The following is a 20,802-nucleotide window of genomic DNA, read 5'->3' on the forward strand; positions in this document are numbered from 1 at the left end:
GTCTCGTAAAAAGTTGAAAAACTTGAATACGCGTTGTTTTGTTTAAGATCCTAATTGTGGTCGTCGCGGTTTTTTCCGTGTTCTTTTGCACCAATAGCGTTCGCTTACTTTTTCACTTGATTTTTTTCGGTTAGATTTTGTAACAAACTGTAGTTTAGTATAGAAATGTTGTTGCAGCGTTGTTGGCACGAAACAAGATCGCGATTCACAATGTGCACAAAGGTTGTTGTATTTACTACACGATATGATATGCGTATTATTCGCTACAGATCTGCTTGTTGTGAAAACGATATCATTACAAGGAAAGAGTTGCCAATACAAGAGAAGTTTCTTGTTTATACGTAAATATCTTTGATTTGACAGAAGAGTGGTAAAGAAAAACGGTTAGGGAAATTTTTTTGCTTTTATTTATTGTCTTTTAAAACAATTATCACATGCACTGAGCTTGTTGGAATCTCAAGCAAGCGCCAATGTTATCTTCAGCGCTACCTTTGCCCGCGCCGTCGCCAAAGTGTATACCGACATAAAACGGTGTTACGGTAGACTCTATACGACACGGCCATATGCCAGATGAACAGAATTGGGCTCCGCAATGAACAGGTTCACAGCCGGGTAACGGTCCCAAGCCACTTTCAATGAAATCTTCGATAATGCAGGGCATAGTCAAACGATCTCTGCAATTACTATAAAATTGTCGTTTTCGGCGAAAATTACTTAATGGTACAAAAGGCGGTACTCTACGATGACGATTGCGCCAATCAAAATCAAAAGCTGTACGTAAAAGACCCAAGATATCAAAGCCTCCGCTTACTGGTCGTGGACGACGTGATACATTGGCGCCCGAGGGGGTAGGACCGAAACGGGTAGCGGCATCATCGTCATCACCCGATCCTTCAACGTCATCACGTAACGGAGTACTGGGTATCTCGGTAGTAGTAGTACTGCTTACTATAGAGGAACCGGCGGTTGTACCGCCCGTAGCTGTAGTAGTATTTTCAGTGTTAACTAGAAAAGAAAATAATTAAAAATTAATCGCGATAGTTTAGCTGGAAATCATAAATGAAACTTGCCGACTGCAGTGGGTGCAACTGTCGTTGTTGTCGCACTCGTTGCACTGGTTTCTTCACTTGTACTCAAGGTAGTAAAATTCATTAATAAAAAATTAACATTGTCACTTATTGTTTGAGATACGGTTCCGCCCATTTGACTACTATTGCCATTTGAAATTAAGCCCCCATTAGCTATTGGCGAACTAAGGCCAATACGAAATGATTGCTCATCGCAAGGCTGATAGACTATTGAGCACATATCCGTCTCCTGACGTATACATATCTTGTAGTTCTGATTGGCCAAATGTCGTCCGTTATCGGCAAAGTTAAATGTCTATAAAGAAACGATAAGCTAAATAGTTATCTATAAGTGTTTGCTACGCTCTGTAAGTTATAAGCCGTAGTTTTAATATCCTCTAAAGGGACGACTTAATATTAACAGACGGAACTCCCTTGAATGAGAAACGTATGCAGACTCACCTGAAGAACGCCTTCATTTCCGGTAAAATATTGTAAACAACCAGGTGGGGCCCTTTGGCTGAAGGAGATTTGCGCTATACGTATTTCCCAGAGACGCGTTGGTAAAAATCGCTGAGCGAACTTTAAGCTAATGTCAACTACTATGCTTTCATTGCTGGCAGTGCGATTCGGATAAATATCTTCGTAACGTATGGGACTTAAAGTTCCATAAAGTGTTTGACGCGGAGCTATGCGACCGCCCACATCGTAGTAAACTGTATAAACAACTTTTCAATGCACTTTATGACTATAAGAAAATAAATTCCACACTTACTGTGCTGACCACTATTCTGACCACATAATGAGAATGTTCCACTCGGCCCACCTGACACTTGAAAGACATCACCATCACATACCCCGCTCCGGCGATTCGGTTGACCCAGGGTAAAATGATAGAAATCAATACGTAACTGACTGATGTCATCGTTTAACAAACGCACTCTCAAACTGCAATCGGTAAAATTTTCAGTCATAAAACTGGGAAAATTTGGTGAAGTCAGGTACGTCATATTATTGGTAATCGTTTCATTGCAATTAGCTACAACTATATAGACAACTATTTGATAGGATCACTTCACCACTTTCATATTCAAACATATTACGCTCACATATACAACAGACCCCGAAACCCATTGCACATTCGCCTTTTGCTATACCACCCTTCGAACGGCATTCGTAAGCGTTGAAACAAGTGCCAGAACGCCGGCCGTCATTTGATAAGCATTCGCCGTCCACCGGTACTGGAAACAAGTGTATCACTAGAAAAAATATGGAAGAAGTAGTTTATCTATGATTGTCTATCTAAAAGTTTGTGATTTTTGTTGTTGTTGTTGAATCTTTTGCTTCTTTAGTGTACCTTTGCTGTTACGTGATTTCGTTTCGACATTATTCGTTTCGGTTAATGAGTGATTTAATTGAAAATTCATTAAATCAATTGATTTTTCGGTTTCTTCTTCATTAACATTCCAATTATTTAAATGAATTTGTTCATTATTATCTATATACTCTATTGCTTCTTCTTCTTCTTCTTCATCTTGCGGTCGATTATGCTTAAGAGTTTCTAAAGATTTTAATTTAGAGATTTCTTGTTGTTCTTCGTTTTGTGTATAATCATTCCAAATGTCATAGTGTTTTAAGGCTGGCCAAGTGGCATGATTGAGATTTATTGCTAAGCTATTGTCACTAATAGAAACCGACGGAGCCGCTTCATGAGTTTTGCAGAATAATAAAGCGAGAGATATTCCAAGCAAATGCTTTAAAAACACTTTCTTTGTCATATTATTATTAATATTTAATGTAATTATTATTATTATTATTATTTATTTTTATAGATCAATGCACTTTCATTGATAATTTTCGTCGTTTTGTTGTTGTTGTTGTTGTTTTCTTTCTTTTTTTTCCGTTATTTTGATATTTTTTTGTTATTTTTGTTAGAAATTTTCGTTTTCTAAGCGAATTTCCTTTCAAACAAAAACAAAAAAAAAAAAGGAAAAAATCGTTTTCTTTTTCCCCTCTAATACTAAGTTATTGTATATATGTGTGCTTTCCTTTTCACTGCCCGATGGTAAATAATTTAACTGGCTAAACTCCAATAGACCAAAGCTAAGAGTCTGATTAAGTCAAACTGCTTTGCAAAAACTTCATTATGATGTTGTCCATGCCGTATATAAATTTGTTTTTGTAATAGTAATTAAGCTTATAGATATGGTTGCGCGCCCGTCCGTTCTGGGAGTTCAATGTGTGTAATGACTACGCATAACGTTTTTTTTTTTTTTTTGTTTTTTTATTGTGGATGTATTGACTTTTCATGTCGCCAACACAATTCTTCTATTACGACTTCCTTTAAGAATATCTCTGGTGAAATTTTGCTGTTTACTTTTGTTTTGTTTTCGTTCTATTCAATAAATTTTTTTTTTTTTTTTTTGTTTTTATACCTCTATTTACAATAGCAGCAAACTTGACCATTTCAAGCTGTTTATAGTAAATAAAAAGACTTGAGCAAGAAACTTGAATTTAAAAAAAGAAATAAAGAAAAAAAACAGGTGACATTAGCTTCCATGGCAAACTATTAATTTAATAAAAATGGTCGGACGAGAGGACGAGAGGGGTTCCAAATACACGAACATATATACATGCTTACAAAATATATATTCACATTTCATTTACTCATATTTTTCATTTTTACTTTAATTTTCCCTTTAAAGAACTATTTAATCGAAATGAAAAGACTTAAGCGCCAAACTTGATTTTTAAGAAAAACAAACGATAATAGTTTTCATGGCGAAACTGCGGGTTTTGTAAGAAAATATCATTGGAAAAAGAAGTCCCACTTCTATTATTTCATTTGTAATATTGGACTTGTATATTTATACATATATACATTTATATATGTACATATTTGCAGTTGATCTAAAATTCCCTTAGAACTATTTAGTGAAAATGAAAAGACTTAAGCAAAGAACTTGACATACATGAAAAAACAAGTGCTGATTATGTTATGGAGAGCAATTCTAGACCAACCTGGAAAGTAGTGTATGATTTTTATCCTTCCATTTATAATAAGAGAAGACTATATATATATATATATATATATATATTTACTCATCACCGAAGGATAAGGGGTATATTCATATAGTCAAAACGTTCGCGACGCCCAGAAGGAAGCATCGCAAGTCTCACCAAGAATATATATACTTGATCAGCATCAAATGCTAAATCGATTTAAGCATTTCCGTTTGTCTGTCTCTATAAGGCCCGTTGCAAACATTCTCCTGGCCACAAAAATGAAGCTATCGACTTCAAATGTGGCAGAAGCATTGGAAGTTCTTACACGCAGGATGGTATTGGAAATGGGCCAAATCAGTGGAGGACACGCCTACAATGCTACGTAAACTAAATTTACATTCTATGTGTGATTGTGTAGTACCTGCATACAAATGGTGAAAAATACGCCTGCCCAATGTTATAGAGTGTCATAATTACATTTTTTTCCAGCACCTTTATACCGCCCAAAAGCAAGCTCCAAAAACTCCATCAAGTATACAAATTTTCGACCAGTTTCAATTTTGGAATGCACCTAAGCATATTCGTTTGTTCGGCTGTCCACCAGTCCTTCTGTCCAACTAATTCATGCTTTGGTTGCATTCTTGTATACATCAATATTTGAGATTACATTCGAGACGCAATAAATTAAGTTGCCCAAGCTGATGAATAAACCAAATCGATCTGTAGATTTGCTTACATTTAGCAAAATAATGTGAATATCAGGTACCTATCTCCTAAGCTTCTTTTAGTATCACTCTTCCCCGCTTATAACGCACAGTACACCAACGGAAGTGACACGAAAGACTTCTGAAAAATGATTAAAGCTTCGTTGGACACAGAAATCATATAAGCAAGAAAAGAGAGAAGAATAAGAGTGATTTGTTAACAATTCTCCATATAAACCTTTCGATAAATGTTTATTGTTGCTCTCACGATGATGTGCTATTTATATGCCCAGTGCCGTAACCGGTACTTTGTGTCTATGAATGAGAGATTTTAAATAGTCTGTTCGTTGTATGCGCTTTTCCCGAAATGTGAGACGCATAAAAGATATTCTCGCCACGTCATTCTTTTCCAAAGATCGCTTAGTTGTATATACGATCCGTGTAAGGAGATAACACCTACCGAATGTGTTTACGATCATTATGTCAACGGCAATCACCGCGTTTTGTTTATCCAAAAAGTAAGCTTATCGATGTGGCAAGGCGTTTTAAGAAATCGAAGAAGCAGCCGTTCCACTCGCATACAATCGTACATATGAACGACATACTCATCTATATGTTCGCAGTCTCGACTTGTGTTCATCGTAGCAAATTGTCCTGTTGAACAACATTCTGGTTGATGTTTTGTAACCAAAACACATCAACAACGTCCACTTAATGATAAATCGATTGGTCTTCATTGTATACAAAGATTTTTAATCAAAAATGCTCGAAGAAGTATTGCACTCACCCTATGCAGCTTTGTCCGACCGTTTCTTCTCCTTTCCAAAGCTAAAGCTAATACTTCGTAGATAGCATAGTAAAAGTACGAGCGTTAGAAGTTAATTTGAAGCGAATTATTTTTTTTTTTTTTATAAATTCCGGATACTTTTTACACAGTTAATGTATAGTATACAAAGCAATCTGCAATGTCTATTGGTAGATGGGTAATGAATTTGACAAGAAAACTCGTAGAACGGCATACGCTTACGGTGCGTATAATAAATATTATTTCTTTCCCTCACACATTCATTATGGATTTTTCCCCGAAAATTTCACTTTGTGGTAGAATTGAAGAGTTATTTGGTCTTACAATGGCACGCTATGCGTTCATAATGTTCAGAGATTTTGCATTAATAAGGTGTGCACAAAGGAAAATTAAAAATATTTCATTCAATTAAGTGCATTCATCTTTGTTCGTCGTGTGAATGCAAACCTTTTGTGTTCGACATATAATTGCAGATAATTTCATTCATGTTTTTTTTCTTAGAGAGAGAGTTAAGGAGAACGAAAAAGAGATGGGAAAAGCTTCACTTTCATTTAAGCTATTTTTATTTTTTTCTAGAATTGAAGTTTGGCTTTGCATTGTTCCGTTTGGTTTGGTTTTTTTTTATTTTTATTTTTATTTTTATTTTCATTTTTTTTTTTTTTTTTTTTTTTTTTTTTTTTTTGAACAACGGATGTTCTCACATTCATGCATATATGTGTGTGTGTAGCAGTTAAACAATAAAACACCGGTCGTCGTGTTACCATTCTCTGGCAGTTGTTTTGATTTTAGTTAATTCTCTTCTTCATTTTCTTATGTTTGACTCAAATTTATGTTGTAAAGCAGCAACGGCAACGAACATTAAACAGCCTGCGAGTTAGCGAGTCAAGTAATCAAACCGTCAGCCAACCGGCTAGTCAGCCAGTCAGTCATTCATGCATAGTTAAGTTACGCTATATAGGTGCGTATGTGTTTGTTTTGTGGCAAAATGTTGCAAGTTTTTGTGCTTTAACTTGTTGGTTATTAACTAGATTCCAATGCGTTTTACCTTATGGTGATGATTGTCACTCCGTTTGACTCTCTTCATGCATGTTGCTGTTACTGTTGCTGTTGCTGTACACACAATAAAATTGTCATGGCGGGAAAATCAGGTTAAACGACTCGACTACGAATATATATGTATGTTTGTTTGTTTGTATATATGTATGTATGTATGTATGTATGTGTCGATGCATGTGTCGATGCACGTATGCTATGCTATGATATGGTAAGGAAGAAATGAAAGAAAGTTTTTCGTTATTGCTGTTATTGTTGCTGGACTATTGATAGTAATAACGATACTGTTAGCGGTGTTTGTTGTAGTTGTTGCTGCTGCTGCTGATGCCGTTGTTATTTTATTGTTGTTGTTGTTGTTGTTGTTATACTTGCAATTGTCGTTTTATTGACGCTGCATGTAGAGTAAAGTATTTAAAGATAAATGTATAAATAACATAGCGCTGACAGGGGAACCGGGTCTTGGAAGGAAGATTTAATATCATTGCCGCGTTTATGTTGCTGCTATTGAGTTGACACAGAAATCGATAATTGTTAATAAACATTCAAGTAAACAGAAGACCAATAATCAACACATCTGGTGGAAAAGCTGGTGACACAGATTTGTTTAAATTTTCAAACATTGTTTTGTTTCTTCAATTTTTCAAAGTGCGCGGCGCACTAATTCCATCAATAGGTTGGTAACTTGGTCTCAAGATTCTCGTTAAGGCATCTTTGGATATAAAGTTTAATATCGACTAAAACATATTTGTCCGTGTGTCCGCTTACTCACGTAGTTCACAATATCGGAAAAAAGTCATAGATAGGCAAAGCTACGATACGGCTCATCGTTCGACCCTTTCCTCTCCTATCTTCTTTATGTGCTGATTGCATAGTATCCGTAGTAGGGATTTTATACCCAAGACTCGCCGAATAGATAAGAGTTCCGACTACGAAATCAATGTTCGCTGAGTTCACTTTTTCTGCAGCTACAGTGAGTGCTCACCCGATCGGTGTTGGCGTAATACTTACCGATTGGAGAACGCATCCGCTAGGCTGCGACCATCCCCTGTCTCTTTCCCTTTTTTCATTTCTATTTGGCCGACACCATACTTCAGTTTGGAAGTAATAACTTCGAGTGTTGATAGGCTTATCATTTGCTTCACGTTGATTACATTATTGATAAAAAGATAAAAAGCGCTATAGCTGACGACTCTCGAATTTAGGTGAAAACTAACTAACTAACTAAAATAATTGCTCAAGTATTGCGTACCTTAGCCCTGACATGATATGACGTTTCCTTATTGCAGAAAACTAATGCACTATTTATGGAACGGGATTTGAATTGCTTTACGTTGCGAAGAGATCTACGAGAAACCATCACAAAGCTCTCGGAAAATCTTGCAATTAGTACAAAATGTTAACTTAAAAATATCATTTCAAACGAACCGCACTTCAAAGATGTACAGAATAAAAATGTGGTTTTGAGATTGACAATTCCTGCTACTTTTTTGACGGAATGACACATTATGAGCCTTAATAGTTGCTAAAGTAAAAATCCGCAAAATATATTTAGTTATCTTGGATCCGTCCCTTCGTCCATTTTTGTTCTATACATATTTGTAATGAACGGGCATCGCAGCGATACCTGAAAAAGCTGAAAAGTTGGAATAATTTTTAAAAATGTGATACCAGCGCCATTACCCTCCTTCTCTTAGCACGTGCTCTAATTCATTTTTTTTAAAAGAAACATGTTTTTAAAGTATTTTATTTATGTATTTATTTTATTTTAAATTTTTCGAAAATATATATAATTGTGAGTCGGTATGTAAGGTGCCGTATAATCAAAATGATATATTACTTAAAATATATATTTGATATTGTGTGTCTTGTTTATGATGGGTATGAGGGTGAAATTAAAAATTAAATAAATGAGAATATTGAAGTCGACTAAGGCCGAATTTTGGATACCCTTCACCTATTTAGTACAAACATTTTTATTAATCACTTTCTGGAAACAGTTTCAAACAGTTCAAACAGTTTAAAGGCCATATAGGGAAATGTTCAACGGACTGGCACATAAATTAATTCATTGCAATTTCTATTAATATTTTAATTTTTTATATATAAAAATATTTTTAAAATTTTTGGTGTTGGGTATAACAGTTAAATGTTAGATTTTACTTGTTGTTGTATTGTTATCATTATTAAACTTATAAACTTATGGTTAATTATTTAAAGCTTATCAAGTTAGTTAAAGGCAGGATTTCCAATCATTTGTACAGCAGTTATCTTCTTGCCGAGGTTTCATTTACACAAAATCACATCCTTTTCAAAGGGCAAAGGATACATTTGTGCTATATGTATGTAGTAGGTACATACATATTAGGTTGGCAAGAAAGCAATTTCCGGAGAATTTCTTGAGGCATTCTACTTCTCTCTCTGTCACTCTCTCCCGTTTTCTCTTTCTCCATTTATTCATTTAATTCGGCGAAAGAAAAAAGTTGAAGATTTGCTTATTGCCAACCCAATGTATATATATATTCGATTAATACGGAGATTTGTGGGTTAATTATATAAATAATTATAATTGTAAATGAAAATGAAATGAAAGAAAACTTAATCGTGATATAAACTTCTACAATGGCTCTAAGGCTGTTGGACCATTTGGACTACCTTCCAATTTACGCCACACAACATTACACATTTCACGTACTAACGCTTTTTCGCCATCGTCCATTTGATCGATAGTATGACCATTTAAATTGCCCAGTCTATCGCGTTCCAATTGCTCCCGCACCTCTAGAACCTGTAAAGCTCGTACTACTGCTTCAGGTCGGCCTGATATCGGGTCGACAAGACCATCAGCCAATGGTGACATAGTCGTTGTCGTTGTTGTCGTTGTTGTTTGTGGTAATTTTTGGGTTACAGTTGTAGACGTTTGAATGTGTTGTTGCTGTTGTTGCTGTTGTTGTTGTTGTTGCTGATGCTGATGCTGATGCTGCTGTTGTTGCTGTTGTTGTTTTATCAGTACATTGGCTGTAGCAAGATTTGTATTGTTATTATTATTATTATTCATACGCTCCTCCTCTAATTGCTGTATACGTCGTTCCAATGAGCGTACGTACTGGAGCGTTTGATCTTGCAAAGAAGTTCGCAAATGCAAATCCTATACACAAACGTTAATAGTCGAATTATTGCATCTACATATTTATATAGATTAATAAGATTTTTATGTTCATTTTACTTACTGGTATTTGACGTTCGTATGTTCTGAGGGCGGCTATATTTTCATCGTTATTTGTACTAGAACTACTCCCGTCACCATCGTCTCTTAGAGCGTTGCGTGTTGAAGCGCCGCAATTTACGCACATTGAATTTGCTGCTATATGCGCCCGTTCCTCATCCAGATACAAACATAATTCTTTTAATTCTAAATTGTCGGTGATAAGTTCTTGCTGTTTATCGTCCAATTGACGCAATTTGTTCTAAGAATTTACATCAAAAATTGAAAAAGTCGCTTTCATATCAATATTAACATTTGAAGAAGAAGAAATATTGGGTGACATGTTTGTGTTTATTTATTGGTTCATTTACATATCGATCCAAGTTCGTATGGGTGTTGTAGGTTGTCTTGTTCGTCGAAACAATTAAGCTCATGTCCACTATTGATCAAAAGTCACCTGAGACTTACCAATTAAATGAAAATTGTTTCCACGATTTGTTTAGCATCCCTTTAACAGACCAGATACCCAGAGACCAGACTCTTTCAGAGAACGCTTCAAAATTGATGACAAAATTAAACTGCTGGGTTTATCTGTTCTTTACTATCAAAATCGCTACGCGACCCATAAGAAAATGTGTCCCAATCGACCAAAAAACCTATCAAGCGAAAGCTGGACAACTAATCTTAACTTTAGTCGGAAGTTGGCGACTTCGCCGATCAACCAAAAAAAAACGGTCGATCAAAGATTGCCGGATGCGATCAATAAAAAAAAAACCGTTTACCATCAAAATGATCGAAGAGGAGTTGCTTAACGAGTAACCTTAAATTTCGTCCTTAAACTGAACGAAAATATTCTTGTCTACGCAACCGATAAGGACGTGTGAGAAAATTCAACTTAATCTTACCTGATAGGCGGCCACCTCTTGACGCATGACACTGGCCGTATAACGACCGAAACGTTGCCATTCTCTTGCCAGTTTTCGGCCTTTTTGACGATCGTCGTCTAGAAAGCAGCATAAATCGCGCAATTCCTGATTATCATCCATAAGACGTTGGTTTTGCTCTTTCAAAGCTCGCAGTTCGGTAATCAATGATTGCAATTGACGATTTTGCTCGGCACTCAAACGTCCGCCGTTGTTCACAAGACTCATGCCCCCGCCAGTTCCACTCGATGTTACTGAATTGGGTGAAGGATGATCTTGCTCCGATTTTCGTACAAATTTCAACATATCCTGTTGGTGTTGTTGCTGCTGCTGGTGTTGTTGTTGTTGTTGTTGCTGCTGCTGCTGCGTATCGTTATTTGTAAGCAAATGATGACCGTTTATTTGTTGTTGTTGTTGCTGCTGCTGCTGCCCACTAGTGGTACCGCCACTACCACCGCCACCAACACCAATACTACTGCGTAGCCTTTGCTGTGTTACGCTCGTTTGACGTTGTTGCGATAAATAACGTGAATTATTTGAATTGCTTTGCGTTTTAATCGTTTCCGGTATGTAAACACTAGATAGCTGCGGTATGTCCGGGGGATATTTTAAATTACCGAACGGATTTGCGTTCGTATCGATAAAATACGGCGTATAGGATTTATTGTTGCCTCCCGTTGAATTGCCGGCTATTCTTTGCGAATGCAAATTCTTTAGTATACTAGTGTGATATTGAGTGGGCGGATGTGGTGGTGGTTGATAACGTGGCGGTATAGTGTGAGCAGGAGCTTTAAGATTGTTGTTATTATTGTTGGTTGCTTTAAGTGTTTGTAAATGGTAAAAACTACGGCGGGTTGCTGTTTGCGATGGCTGCTGTTGGTTCGAAGTGGCAGAAGGATGCTCGCTAAGGGAAAAATGCTGCTGCGATTGTTGCTGTTGGGCGTTATTCGCAATGTTGCTGTTTGCTCCACTAGTGATTGTCGTTATCGTATTACCGTTTAAGGTCGCTGTAGCCACAGCCGGTGAATCGTATGAAGCTGGTGAGGAAGAGGAGGCAGAGTTCGTAGTCGTATTTCCGATTGGATGCTGTATGGACGGCTGATGAATTGTGGCTATTGTCTGCAATTGATTTGCCTGAGGCAGTGTTAGCGTTGTTGTTGTCGTTGCGGTTGCAGACGATGTGTGTGCGGTTATATTCTGCTGTTGAAGCGTAGCTGCTGGTATTAACGAACGTCTTTGATGTTGTTGCGGTGCTTGCAATTTACTACCAATTACAGCGGGATTACAATGGATTGATGTTGTCGTTGTTGTTGCTGCTGTTGTCGCAGCCGAAGACTGCGAAGATTGTTCGTTGCTATTATGCTGATGATGATGATGACTGATTTGCGGGTGATGATGATTATGATGATGATGATGATTATTACTCTTATGATTTTGTATTGAATTGATGTTGTTGTTGTTGTTGTTGTTGTTATTGCTATTGCTATTATTATTATTATTATTATTGCTGTTATTGCTGTTGTAGTTGTTGGCAGCGGAATTTGCACTCGATATCAAATTTCCATTAATTTTCAAATTATTGCTAACGGCCGACATGATGGTGGCCCACGCGTTCTCCCCTGTTATTATGGCATAAAGCTAAACTGCAACTTTGTTTAAAACTCCACACAGCAGGGACGTTTCTTTTTTGAAAAAATCCATGCAAAACGAAAAAAGAAGATACAAAGTCATGACATCCCGATTGCTTTATGCGAATAACAATGACGGGGTAAGCACCTAAAAAAAAAAAAAAAACAAATAAAACAATAAAAAAAAAGGAAGGAAAAAACAAAAAAATTAAATCTCCTGCATTAACAGAAGAGGAATAAAATTGGAAAGTGGAGGGAAAAATATTTATAAAGTTTCGAAGAACCAGCCTTATGTCGATCAAATAGGTTTACATATGCGCTCGATGTACATACAAAATGCATGCATAAAAATTCTTGCTATAATTTTGTTAAAATTTATGTTTTATTGTGCGGCTGGCGGGCGAGTGGGTGCTTGATTTCTAAACGTGACTTTAACAGCTGCTACCAGCTGCTTAAGTCTCTTAAAGAAATAAAGAGAAAAAAAATATAGTTAAGTTTAACTTGACGTCATTCGCATAAAAGCTTTTCTTTTATTCATTTTAAAGGTAATTAAATTGTCATCAATGTTTGTGTAGAAGAATTTGCGAATTTGTGCCGACTGGCAGGCTGTAGAAAGTGAAATGCGATTTTAATTACATTTATACCGTCATAACTAACAATAACAGGAACAAGTGTTCAATTCAAAAAAGAGAAAGAAAGAAAGAAAGAAAGAAAGAAATAATAAAGAAACTTAAAGAAACGATCAAACGAACACCTAACTGAGCTTATAAATGACTGTATGTATGTATGTATGTATGTATGGTCGGCTGGTCGGTCGATTGGTCGTCCGGTCGGTCGGACTGTAACTGTGCCTGGATCTGGGTAATTTTATTACAATGCCAACTGAGTTCATAACACTGACTTAACAATGTTCATCGTAACATAAATCATTCTGTTATCCGATAAGGAGACTTAATGTCAACATCACTTACACATTGTAGTTCACATTCCCTTGTTTCGAACAGTTTTTCAACAGTTGAAATAATAAATTGATTGTTTATGGGCTTTTGTTAAACGCAACTCAACAAAAGGAAATAAGCAAAGAGGAAGAATGAGAAGAAAAAAAAAAAAAGGAAAAACCTGAACATGATCTGTGGAATTTTAAGAGTTTTCTTTCGGTTCTCGCTCTCTGCGCTGTAAAGAACGGTGGGAAAGAATTTGTTTCAAGTAATCAAGAACTCAGACAATTTGTTAATAGAATGAGATAATGATTTCTTTAGTTTAATGTGAAAAACCTAAAAAAAAAAAGAAAAAAAAAAAAGAAAAACACTTCTACGAGGGTAGTTTGAGAAATCCCTTTTATAAATTAATTTTTATGGATTTATTTTTCAGGAAAACCAGTGTTATGATGAGAACTGTGTTAGTCTTCAGCGTACGACTGATGCATTCAAAGTTTTTTTATATAGTATTTTTTATCAGTTTTACTTATTGGGCCCATGAAATATTCACAATAGCTGGATAATTCGGTTTACTTTTAATGTTTTTTCTTTTTTAGTTCGAAAATGTTTTTTTTTTAAAGTTAAGCCCATTGTAACATCTATCTGGTATATTGATACATTCTCTTTCCTATTTCTTTGGTGACGCTGACATTCATTTTCATATATATGCCATCAACTGAATTGTGTGTGTGTGTGTGTGTGTACATTGTCAAAGAAAGGTGGTTTAATATTTTCTCTTTCTCATATAAGATGGACACAAGGCATAAGAGCCTGAGTTAATTGAATTTTGCGCCTTCGTCCGTCCGCTTTATTATTGTTGCCATATTCAAGAAATCTGGCCATCCAGCCTATACTGGATGATTGTTTTCCAGATTTGACCGCCAGCGACTGTTAACTCCTTGCAATTCTCAATTAAATGCTGTAGGGAAAAAGGTTTAAATCAAATGATGATATGATTATTGTGGAAATTGACGTGAATTTCGAGGATCTCAAGAACTTGTTCTCTAAAAAAAGAAATCAAAGAGCTAAAGAATTGTTGGGCCGACTGCGTCAGATTTGAAGGAGACGATGAAAAAACAATATTTTTTCTTACTTACTACAAAGTTAAAGATTTATTTGAAACATATATAAATAGTCAAACTTTCACTTTATAATGCACCACATTTGATAATTGTCCGTGGGGAACGAAGTGATAACAACACATATATCTATTGATGAGTATTACGTTTAATGATAGATAGGATTCTTCCCTAAGAAATGATATACACTCTTATTTAGTGCCGAGGATTATTGAACGATGTGTTAAATTTACAGTCCATTTTGGAATGATTAAATATATCTAGACTAGGTCTGGTTAGTAAGCTCAGCTTAATATGAATCTACTATTTTGGATAGATCAGTGTCTTCAATTTCCTACGTTAATCTTGACTGCTGAGGCAAATCCAGCAGAGAAGTGAGTCAAGGGAATATCATCTTGCATCAGTATATATGAGGCATCGGTATTTCAATAATTGGAAGGAGAACAAAATAAACGACTGAAAGCGTTTAAAGGTATTTTTACTTAGTGAGGAACTAAGAAAACTTTTCGAAACACGATTTGCTTTCTATGCATTTTTATACCGTACCCCACATATGGTGAAAGGGTTTGGCGAAGTTTGCGAGGAGGAGGGCTTGAGACAGAACCACCTTTTGTTGTACCGATCAATTAAGAGTTACTGTGTAGGTCGATTTAGGCTTGTCCGTCCGCCATAAGCTCGACCGTACAATTTTTAAGATATATTGATGGAATTTAGTAAATCGACCCGTTTTGGCCGAAGGAGCAATGGTAATTAAAATGGTTTGGACTATTTGTTTGACCACGTTTCATATAACGCATTGCATATATATATATATATATACTGATGTATACCTATATGAATAAGGGCCGTTGCCCATTATAATGCTTTTACTTGTTTAAAGTTCATATGAACTCATAGACCGTTTTTTGCAAAAAAGAAAAAAACTGATGTAAAGCATGCATATGCTGCAGGTAAAATCATTGATTACCTTTGCTTAATTTGATTAAGGAATTTCTCAACGTAACCGTAAGCATCCCTTTATCTCGATTGTTGTCTCAAAATTTAACCTTATTTAGTGTGCGGTGTGACATTATGTGAATTTGACCAGATAGATAAGTAGGCGAGATGACAACTGTTGGTGAATTGCTCTATAACAACTTTAAGTAGGAAGGTCTTTCTCATCAAGAATGCACTGTCATTCTAGCGGCTGCAATATGTGTTCTTCTCTACACTTTTACGTAAGTAAGTAACAATGCCTGGTGTGACTGTAATGGTTGCGACTATAAAAGAAACTATTTTAAACACAGTTATAGCAAATTTTTAAATTAGCAACAGTTTCGCACTTATACAATACCATTACATTGCAAAGAATAAAAGAATAAGAAGCAGAAAAAGAGAGAGAAAAGCTTGAAAAAGGTTTGAAAATGAAAAACATTTAAGCAAGTAATTGACGAGGCAAAAAAAGGGAGTCGAAAAAGAAATAACAAAACAAAAGAGTCATAAATGACGTTTCGTTTTGGTCGGTTTGCGAATGCGTTTGAGAATGTGAACTCATTGCGAATACGCTCATCTCGTATGTTTCGTGTCTTGCCAAACCGTATTTTGCAAAAAGAAAATAAAATGAAGAAAAAAAAACCTCTAAATTGTAATATATTTGTACGGTGATTTGATTTCTTTTGAATGTCTGTCTACCTTTGTCTGTATATATGTGTGACTATTTCCTCTAAAGTCTTACAAAATTCCATAATAACTATACAGCGATGTTAGTCTGTAATACAATAGTAAACGCCGTAAACAATTTTACAAAAACACGTTGCAATGCCATCCATATCTTGGGCGAAAACAAAAGCAAACAATGTATGCAATAAACAAGAAAAAGCACTCACACATAAACTCACACTCTACACACAGAATTGAACATGCAAAAACAAAAGCCAAAAACCTAAACGACGACGTCGACATAAGAAGGCAAAGTATCGCTGAGCTAACAATTGTGTTGCAAATCATCGAAATTATTTGTATTCAAAGGCAATCCGTTTTTTTTTTTTTTTTTTTTTTTTTTTTTTTTTTTCAAATAATTCAGAACAAACAACTACCACAACAACAACAACAACTTATTTACAAAAGAATAAGTAAAAAAGAGACTGCACGGAGCTTAGACCGAACGGTTTGATACCCAACACTGGTGGTTTTCGTTTGTTCTATGCAGTTGTTTTAAAGCATGATTCATAGCTCAGTTGAAACATAAAAATGCCACCAAGTATTCAAATCGAAGCATAAACTCATATCCTTAACATAATCTTACCCTGCGGACAGAGGACAGATTCCTCTTCATATACCTGCCATGAAAGTCTCATCTTCACGGCGCCTAACAGCACAAAGGCTTAATTGAATAAGCGTTAATTCACTTCCCCCTCAATAAATACAATAATTCACGAGGAGGGCGGCCCCGCTACTACGGTACCAGAAATAGGAAACGGGTATGAGTAGCTTTCCTCGTAACTCTGGCCAGCGTCGAGGACTAAGCATTATTTAACGTCCTTATAATACTTCGGAAAGACCGTACTGACCACAATACTCGTCGAAAGTCTACGACCGGCAGTAAAGCAAGAGAGCTTTCTCCGAATAATCGTATGGCGAATGCATCACAATCACTGGCAGCAATCGTTGTTCGAGCAACCTGACCGCCGTGGACTCATACTACTTTGACTGTTGCACAATACTCCAAAATAGCTTTGGAAAATCTCCCGGAAAGCCAGCCAGCGTCCTATTCTTCCTGGAGGAAAAATGCTTCAGAAGGTGTAATCTCCACAGCACAGGCCCAACCTTACACAAGGGGACTTGAAGATTCGCAAACTTTAAGCAAGTGTCTAGAAAAAGAATACGTAGTGGCCTAATTGAAAGATTATCACTTAAACATTCCTGAGCCGTTCATTTATAATTGTCAGACTCTCGCCCCGACAACGTTTTAACTGAATATTGCACAAAATCTTTTCAGAAGGAATCAGTTTCAAGGGAAGTTTACTAATGTGGAGAAACGTTTGAGATGCTATTTACAGAAACAACAAATGGACAGATGGACTTGCTGCTTACTAATTACATTAGTAAAATAAGAATCAATGTAACTTGAAAAAGCTGAAATGCTGTTGACTGCAAATTTAGTGTACAGGGCGTACATAATAGGTCGTGTAACGGCTGTAAGAAGAAAACATTTAAAGCTTATAGTTGGCCAAGGGCTATTTATAAATGCCCTAAGCCTATCTGCCTAAAATTTTAAGAATTACGCCTTATACTTACGTAAAGGCTTCCATCAAACACACCTATGAGTATCAAATCGCAGTAGATTTCATAAGTGAAATCATTATTTATTTGGTTTCGTTTCATTATAATATACTGAAAATCAAAAGCCTTGTTATCATCAAATAAAGCCTATTGCTGTATGTGCGAGGAAGTCCTAAAATTCCACTTTCAGTTCCATTTCAGTCAACTTCTTGAGATTTGTTTGCTTTGCGTAAATATTATTTTTCGATGGTCTCTGTCGAAAAATGTTGAAAGTGTAAAATTTATTTCATATAAAGACTTCCGCTTTCCACAGTGTCCGTCTGTCCGTCCAAAGAATTTCAGAGAATCATCACAATATTCAAATATCTTAAAAATGCATTGTTGAACACAATAGCGTAGGGATAGGCAGGTGGGCGGACAGACTTGCTTAAATCGATTCAGAAAAATTAATTTACATCGATTGACTGACTGATAGTAAAAGACCTTCCTATCTCACATCATTGTGAACGTTGCATACATCCAGGCAAGTAGTGTAGAGTGTAAAAATTGGTAGACGAAATTTTTGAACGACCCCGCAAACAGACACGCAACATGCATAATGCTGTATAAAATTGTCTGCAAGATGAAAACGAAAGGTATTGAGCGTCAGCACCCTACAAAATGAAGGCAGAGTTAACTGTCTGTTAAAATAAAACGCTTTAGTTATGTCTTAAGTTTTTTGGTATAGATTCACACAATTTTGTAAGACAATTCATTTTACATGAGAACACAGTTTAAGGAGGCAACAAGCAGATAAAGTAGAATGAATATACAAATTGTTAAACGAAAATGAGAAAAAAAAAAAGCCAAAAAACCAAAAATTCCCGAAAAAATCAACAAAATTACAAATTCGTGTTTCTCAGTTACGCTTAATGAGCATTAATGGCAACAATAAAAACTGCAACGACCATAACATTGATTAACCACCATTCCTGTCTTGGCTTACAGGTATTATTTGTTATACGTTATGTGGCACGGAAATGTAATACCAATAAATTAAAGACCAAAAAGAAAAAAGAAAAAAAATGATGGAAACAAATTCCTCTCTCGGTCTGCTTATCAGCCTTGAAAATACATGTACAAAATATGTACAACCGTTTAATATATAAATTTTCTCATAATACTTGTATGTTATTCCCAAAATAGCCTTCCAAGCATGTGTACTACATTTCACAAAACAATAAAACATACGTTCCTATGGAAATTACTGTGCATCTCTCAGAAAGTAAAGCCTAAGTATGCGTGAATTCTTGTTCTTTTCTTTTTTATTTTTTTATTTTTATTTTTCATTATTGTGATAATACTGATTGATTGCTTTACTCATCAGTATGGCGTCGTTTATTCTTTTCCTCTTTTCTTTTTTCTCATACACTTATACAATTTTCTCACGTTGAGGGAGATCTTTTTCTTTTGTATATTTTTCGTATTTTTTGTTGATTTCTTACTTGTTGACGTTCCTTGTTAAAAACTGGACCATAAACTTTATATTTCGCTTATAATGTAATGGCCTTCATATGGTAAGTGCGTTGATAGTTGAAAAGTTCGTGGAATGCGATGCGGTCGTGCATCTACTAACTTCTTATATGTGTCCTTGAAAAGCTTTAATCGACTGTTTTTACTAAAACAGAGCACATTTTCAGGCGCAAACCTAACTTCCTATCCATTCGCATTTGTCAAAGGCGTCAGACGAAAGCAAAGACATTGATTGAGAATAATCAGCAATTGTTTACCAAAACAATGTCTTGACTCAGAAGGCGTTTCCTGCAAAGTCGTCCAAAAGCATCCATCATCTTGGCCATATTTGGCTTATTCTTGAGGGAAAATGTTCAGGGGGCATAGGCACACGTTTTTAATTAAAAAAGGAAATTGCTGTAGCTCGCTTATTTCAAGCTACTATGAGAAATGAAATGAATTGGTTTACGAAGTGCTGGAAAGTCTTGGGAAAGAAAGAAAGTCTATAAAAAAAATCACCATTATTTAGGATATCGTTTTCGTACCCAAAAGGGGAAACAACGAAGGACAAAAGTGCACGAGATTTGTCTCGCTTTGTATCAGGCAGAAATATCCCTTACGCATGCGCATACTTTCCTAACCAAGAACTTTTTTTCTTAAATTGGCAGCAGCCGTCAAAATTCCTCTCAACATCTTCAACACTTAATGAAGTACGTTCGTTCACTTCCCCAACAATAGAAATGCAATTTTTCAGCTGTTGAATTCCTTACACTGAGTCACATTGTTAATTAGAAATATTTCTTATGCTTCGTTTGCTTGAAATTGTTTGCCACAACGCACCGGAATTATGGACAGAGAGTACATAGTTTTTGCACCACGATAATACGTCCGCCCACTATTACGTTAGTTCTTTGCCACTGTTCTACTCGCCTAGTTCAGCTCTATTTGACTGACTGTTCGCGATACTCAAAAAACCACTATAAAGATCCAATTTTGGCCCGATTGTTGTCATTGCCAAAAGAATCAGAAAGGTTTTGGGATTCAGCTGGGAAATAAATTCATGTCTTCGCAAACGTTTTCGATGATTGGTATAACCGCACTTTTTATTTTTGCATTCCAGGAACTTTTCAATTAGTCGACTACATGGAAATGCGCTAGACTGTGTAAAATATACTTAAGTACATATACTTGATTATCATATGATTTTATCCACAAATATTTAGACACTCCATCGTCTGTAGGCCACAAGGCAATTATGGTTTTGTTTTGTTTATTTCGTTTTCTTGTTCCTTTCTTTTTATACACAAAAATTTCAACTGAGTTGAATGATATCCAGTCTAATGTGATATAATTTACATATGCATTTAAGAAGAGAAGAGAAATTCTTTTGTAAACAAATTGAAGGGGGAGATTCTTTAGAGGATCTGCTTTGTAATTGTTGTGGGATTCATTTTTCTTTGCGTTTTCGGGTTTCAAGTAAATTATTAAAATTATAGGTTTTGCTTTACGGCTGTTAAAGAACATTAATCAAATGTGTTTGTGCTAACGATGAGGGTGGAATTGCTTTTAATGATAGACTTCTCATAAAAAAAGAGCATTTTTTTTT

General features: G+C 35.8%; 2 protein-coding genes across 3 annotated transcripts in view; both read right to left on the bottom strand.

The window, feature by feature from the left end:
- Positions 1-430: 430 nt before the first annotated feature.
- Positions 431-2,495, bottom strand: LOC119633578. Its single transcript, XM_038027193.1, has 6 exons — positions 2,425-2,495; positions 2,177-2,326; positions 1,843-2,112; positions 1,530-1,783; positions 1,071-1,383; positions 431-1,005 (listed from the first exon to the last, which is right to left on the bottom strand). Exons 1-6 carry the CDS (start codon positions 2,492-2,494, stop codon positions 431-433), a joined length of 1,632 nt encoding a protein of 543 aa, XP_037883121.1. The 5' UTR covers position 2,495.
- Positions 2,496-9,158: 6,663 nt separating this feature from the next.
- LOC119632983 (myb-like protein P) overlaps positions 9,159-20,802 on the bottom strand; it is a 45,612-nt gene continuing 33,968 nt past the window's right edge. For both annotated transcript variants that reach the window (XM_038026160.1, XM_038026159.1), the window contains exons 2-4: positions 10,743-12,536; positions 9,863-10,099; positions 9,159-9,780 (exon numbers count right to left, since the gene is read on the bottom strand). In XM_038026160.1, coding sequence (XP_037882088.1) covers positions 9,250-9,780; positions 9,863-10,099; positions 10,743-12,356 — 2,382 coding nt within the window. In that variant the 5' untranslated portion in view covers positions 12,357-12,536 and the 3' untranslated portion in view covers positions 9,159-9,249. The remainder of the gene's footprint in view (positions 9,781-9,862; positions 10,100-10,742; positions 12,537-20,802) is intronic.

The sequence above is a fragment of the Glossina fuscipes genome, unplaced genomic scaffold, assembly GCF_014805625.2.
Source record: "Glossina fuscipes isolate IAEA_lab_2018 unplaced genomic scaffold, Yale_Gfus_2 2, whole genome shotgun sequence".
NCBI lineage: Eukaryota > Metazoa > Arthropoda > Insecta > Diptera > Glossinidae > Glossina > Glossina fuscipes.

Bases quoted from the DNA above. Each gene is read 5' to 3' on its own strand.
- LOC119633578 (XM_038027193.1), bottom strand. From the start codon at position 2,494: ATGAATTTTCAATTAAATCACTCATTAACCGAAACGAATAATGTCGAA. The intron at 2,113-2,176 runs GTGAGCGTAATA...TTGTCTATATAG, and splicing joins TTTCGGGGTCTGTTGTATAT to TTGTAGCTAATTGCAATGAA. The intron at 1,784-1,842 runs GTAAGTGTGGAA...TTGTTTATACAG, and splicing joins TCAGAATAGTGGTCAGCACA to TTTACTACGATGTGGGCGGT.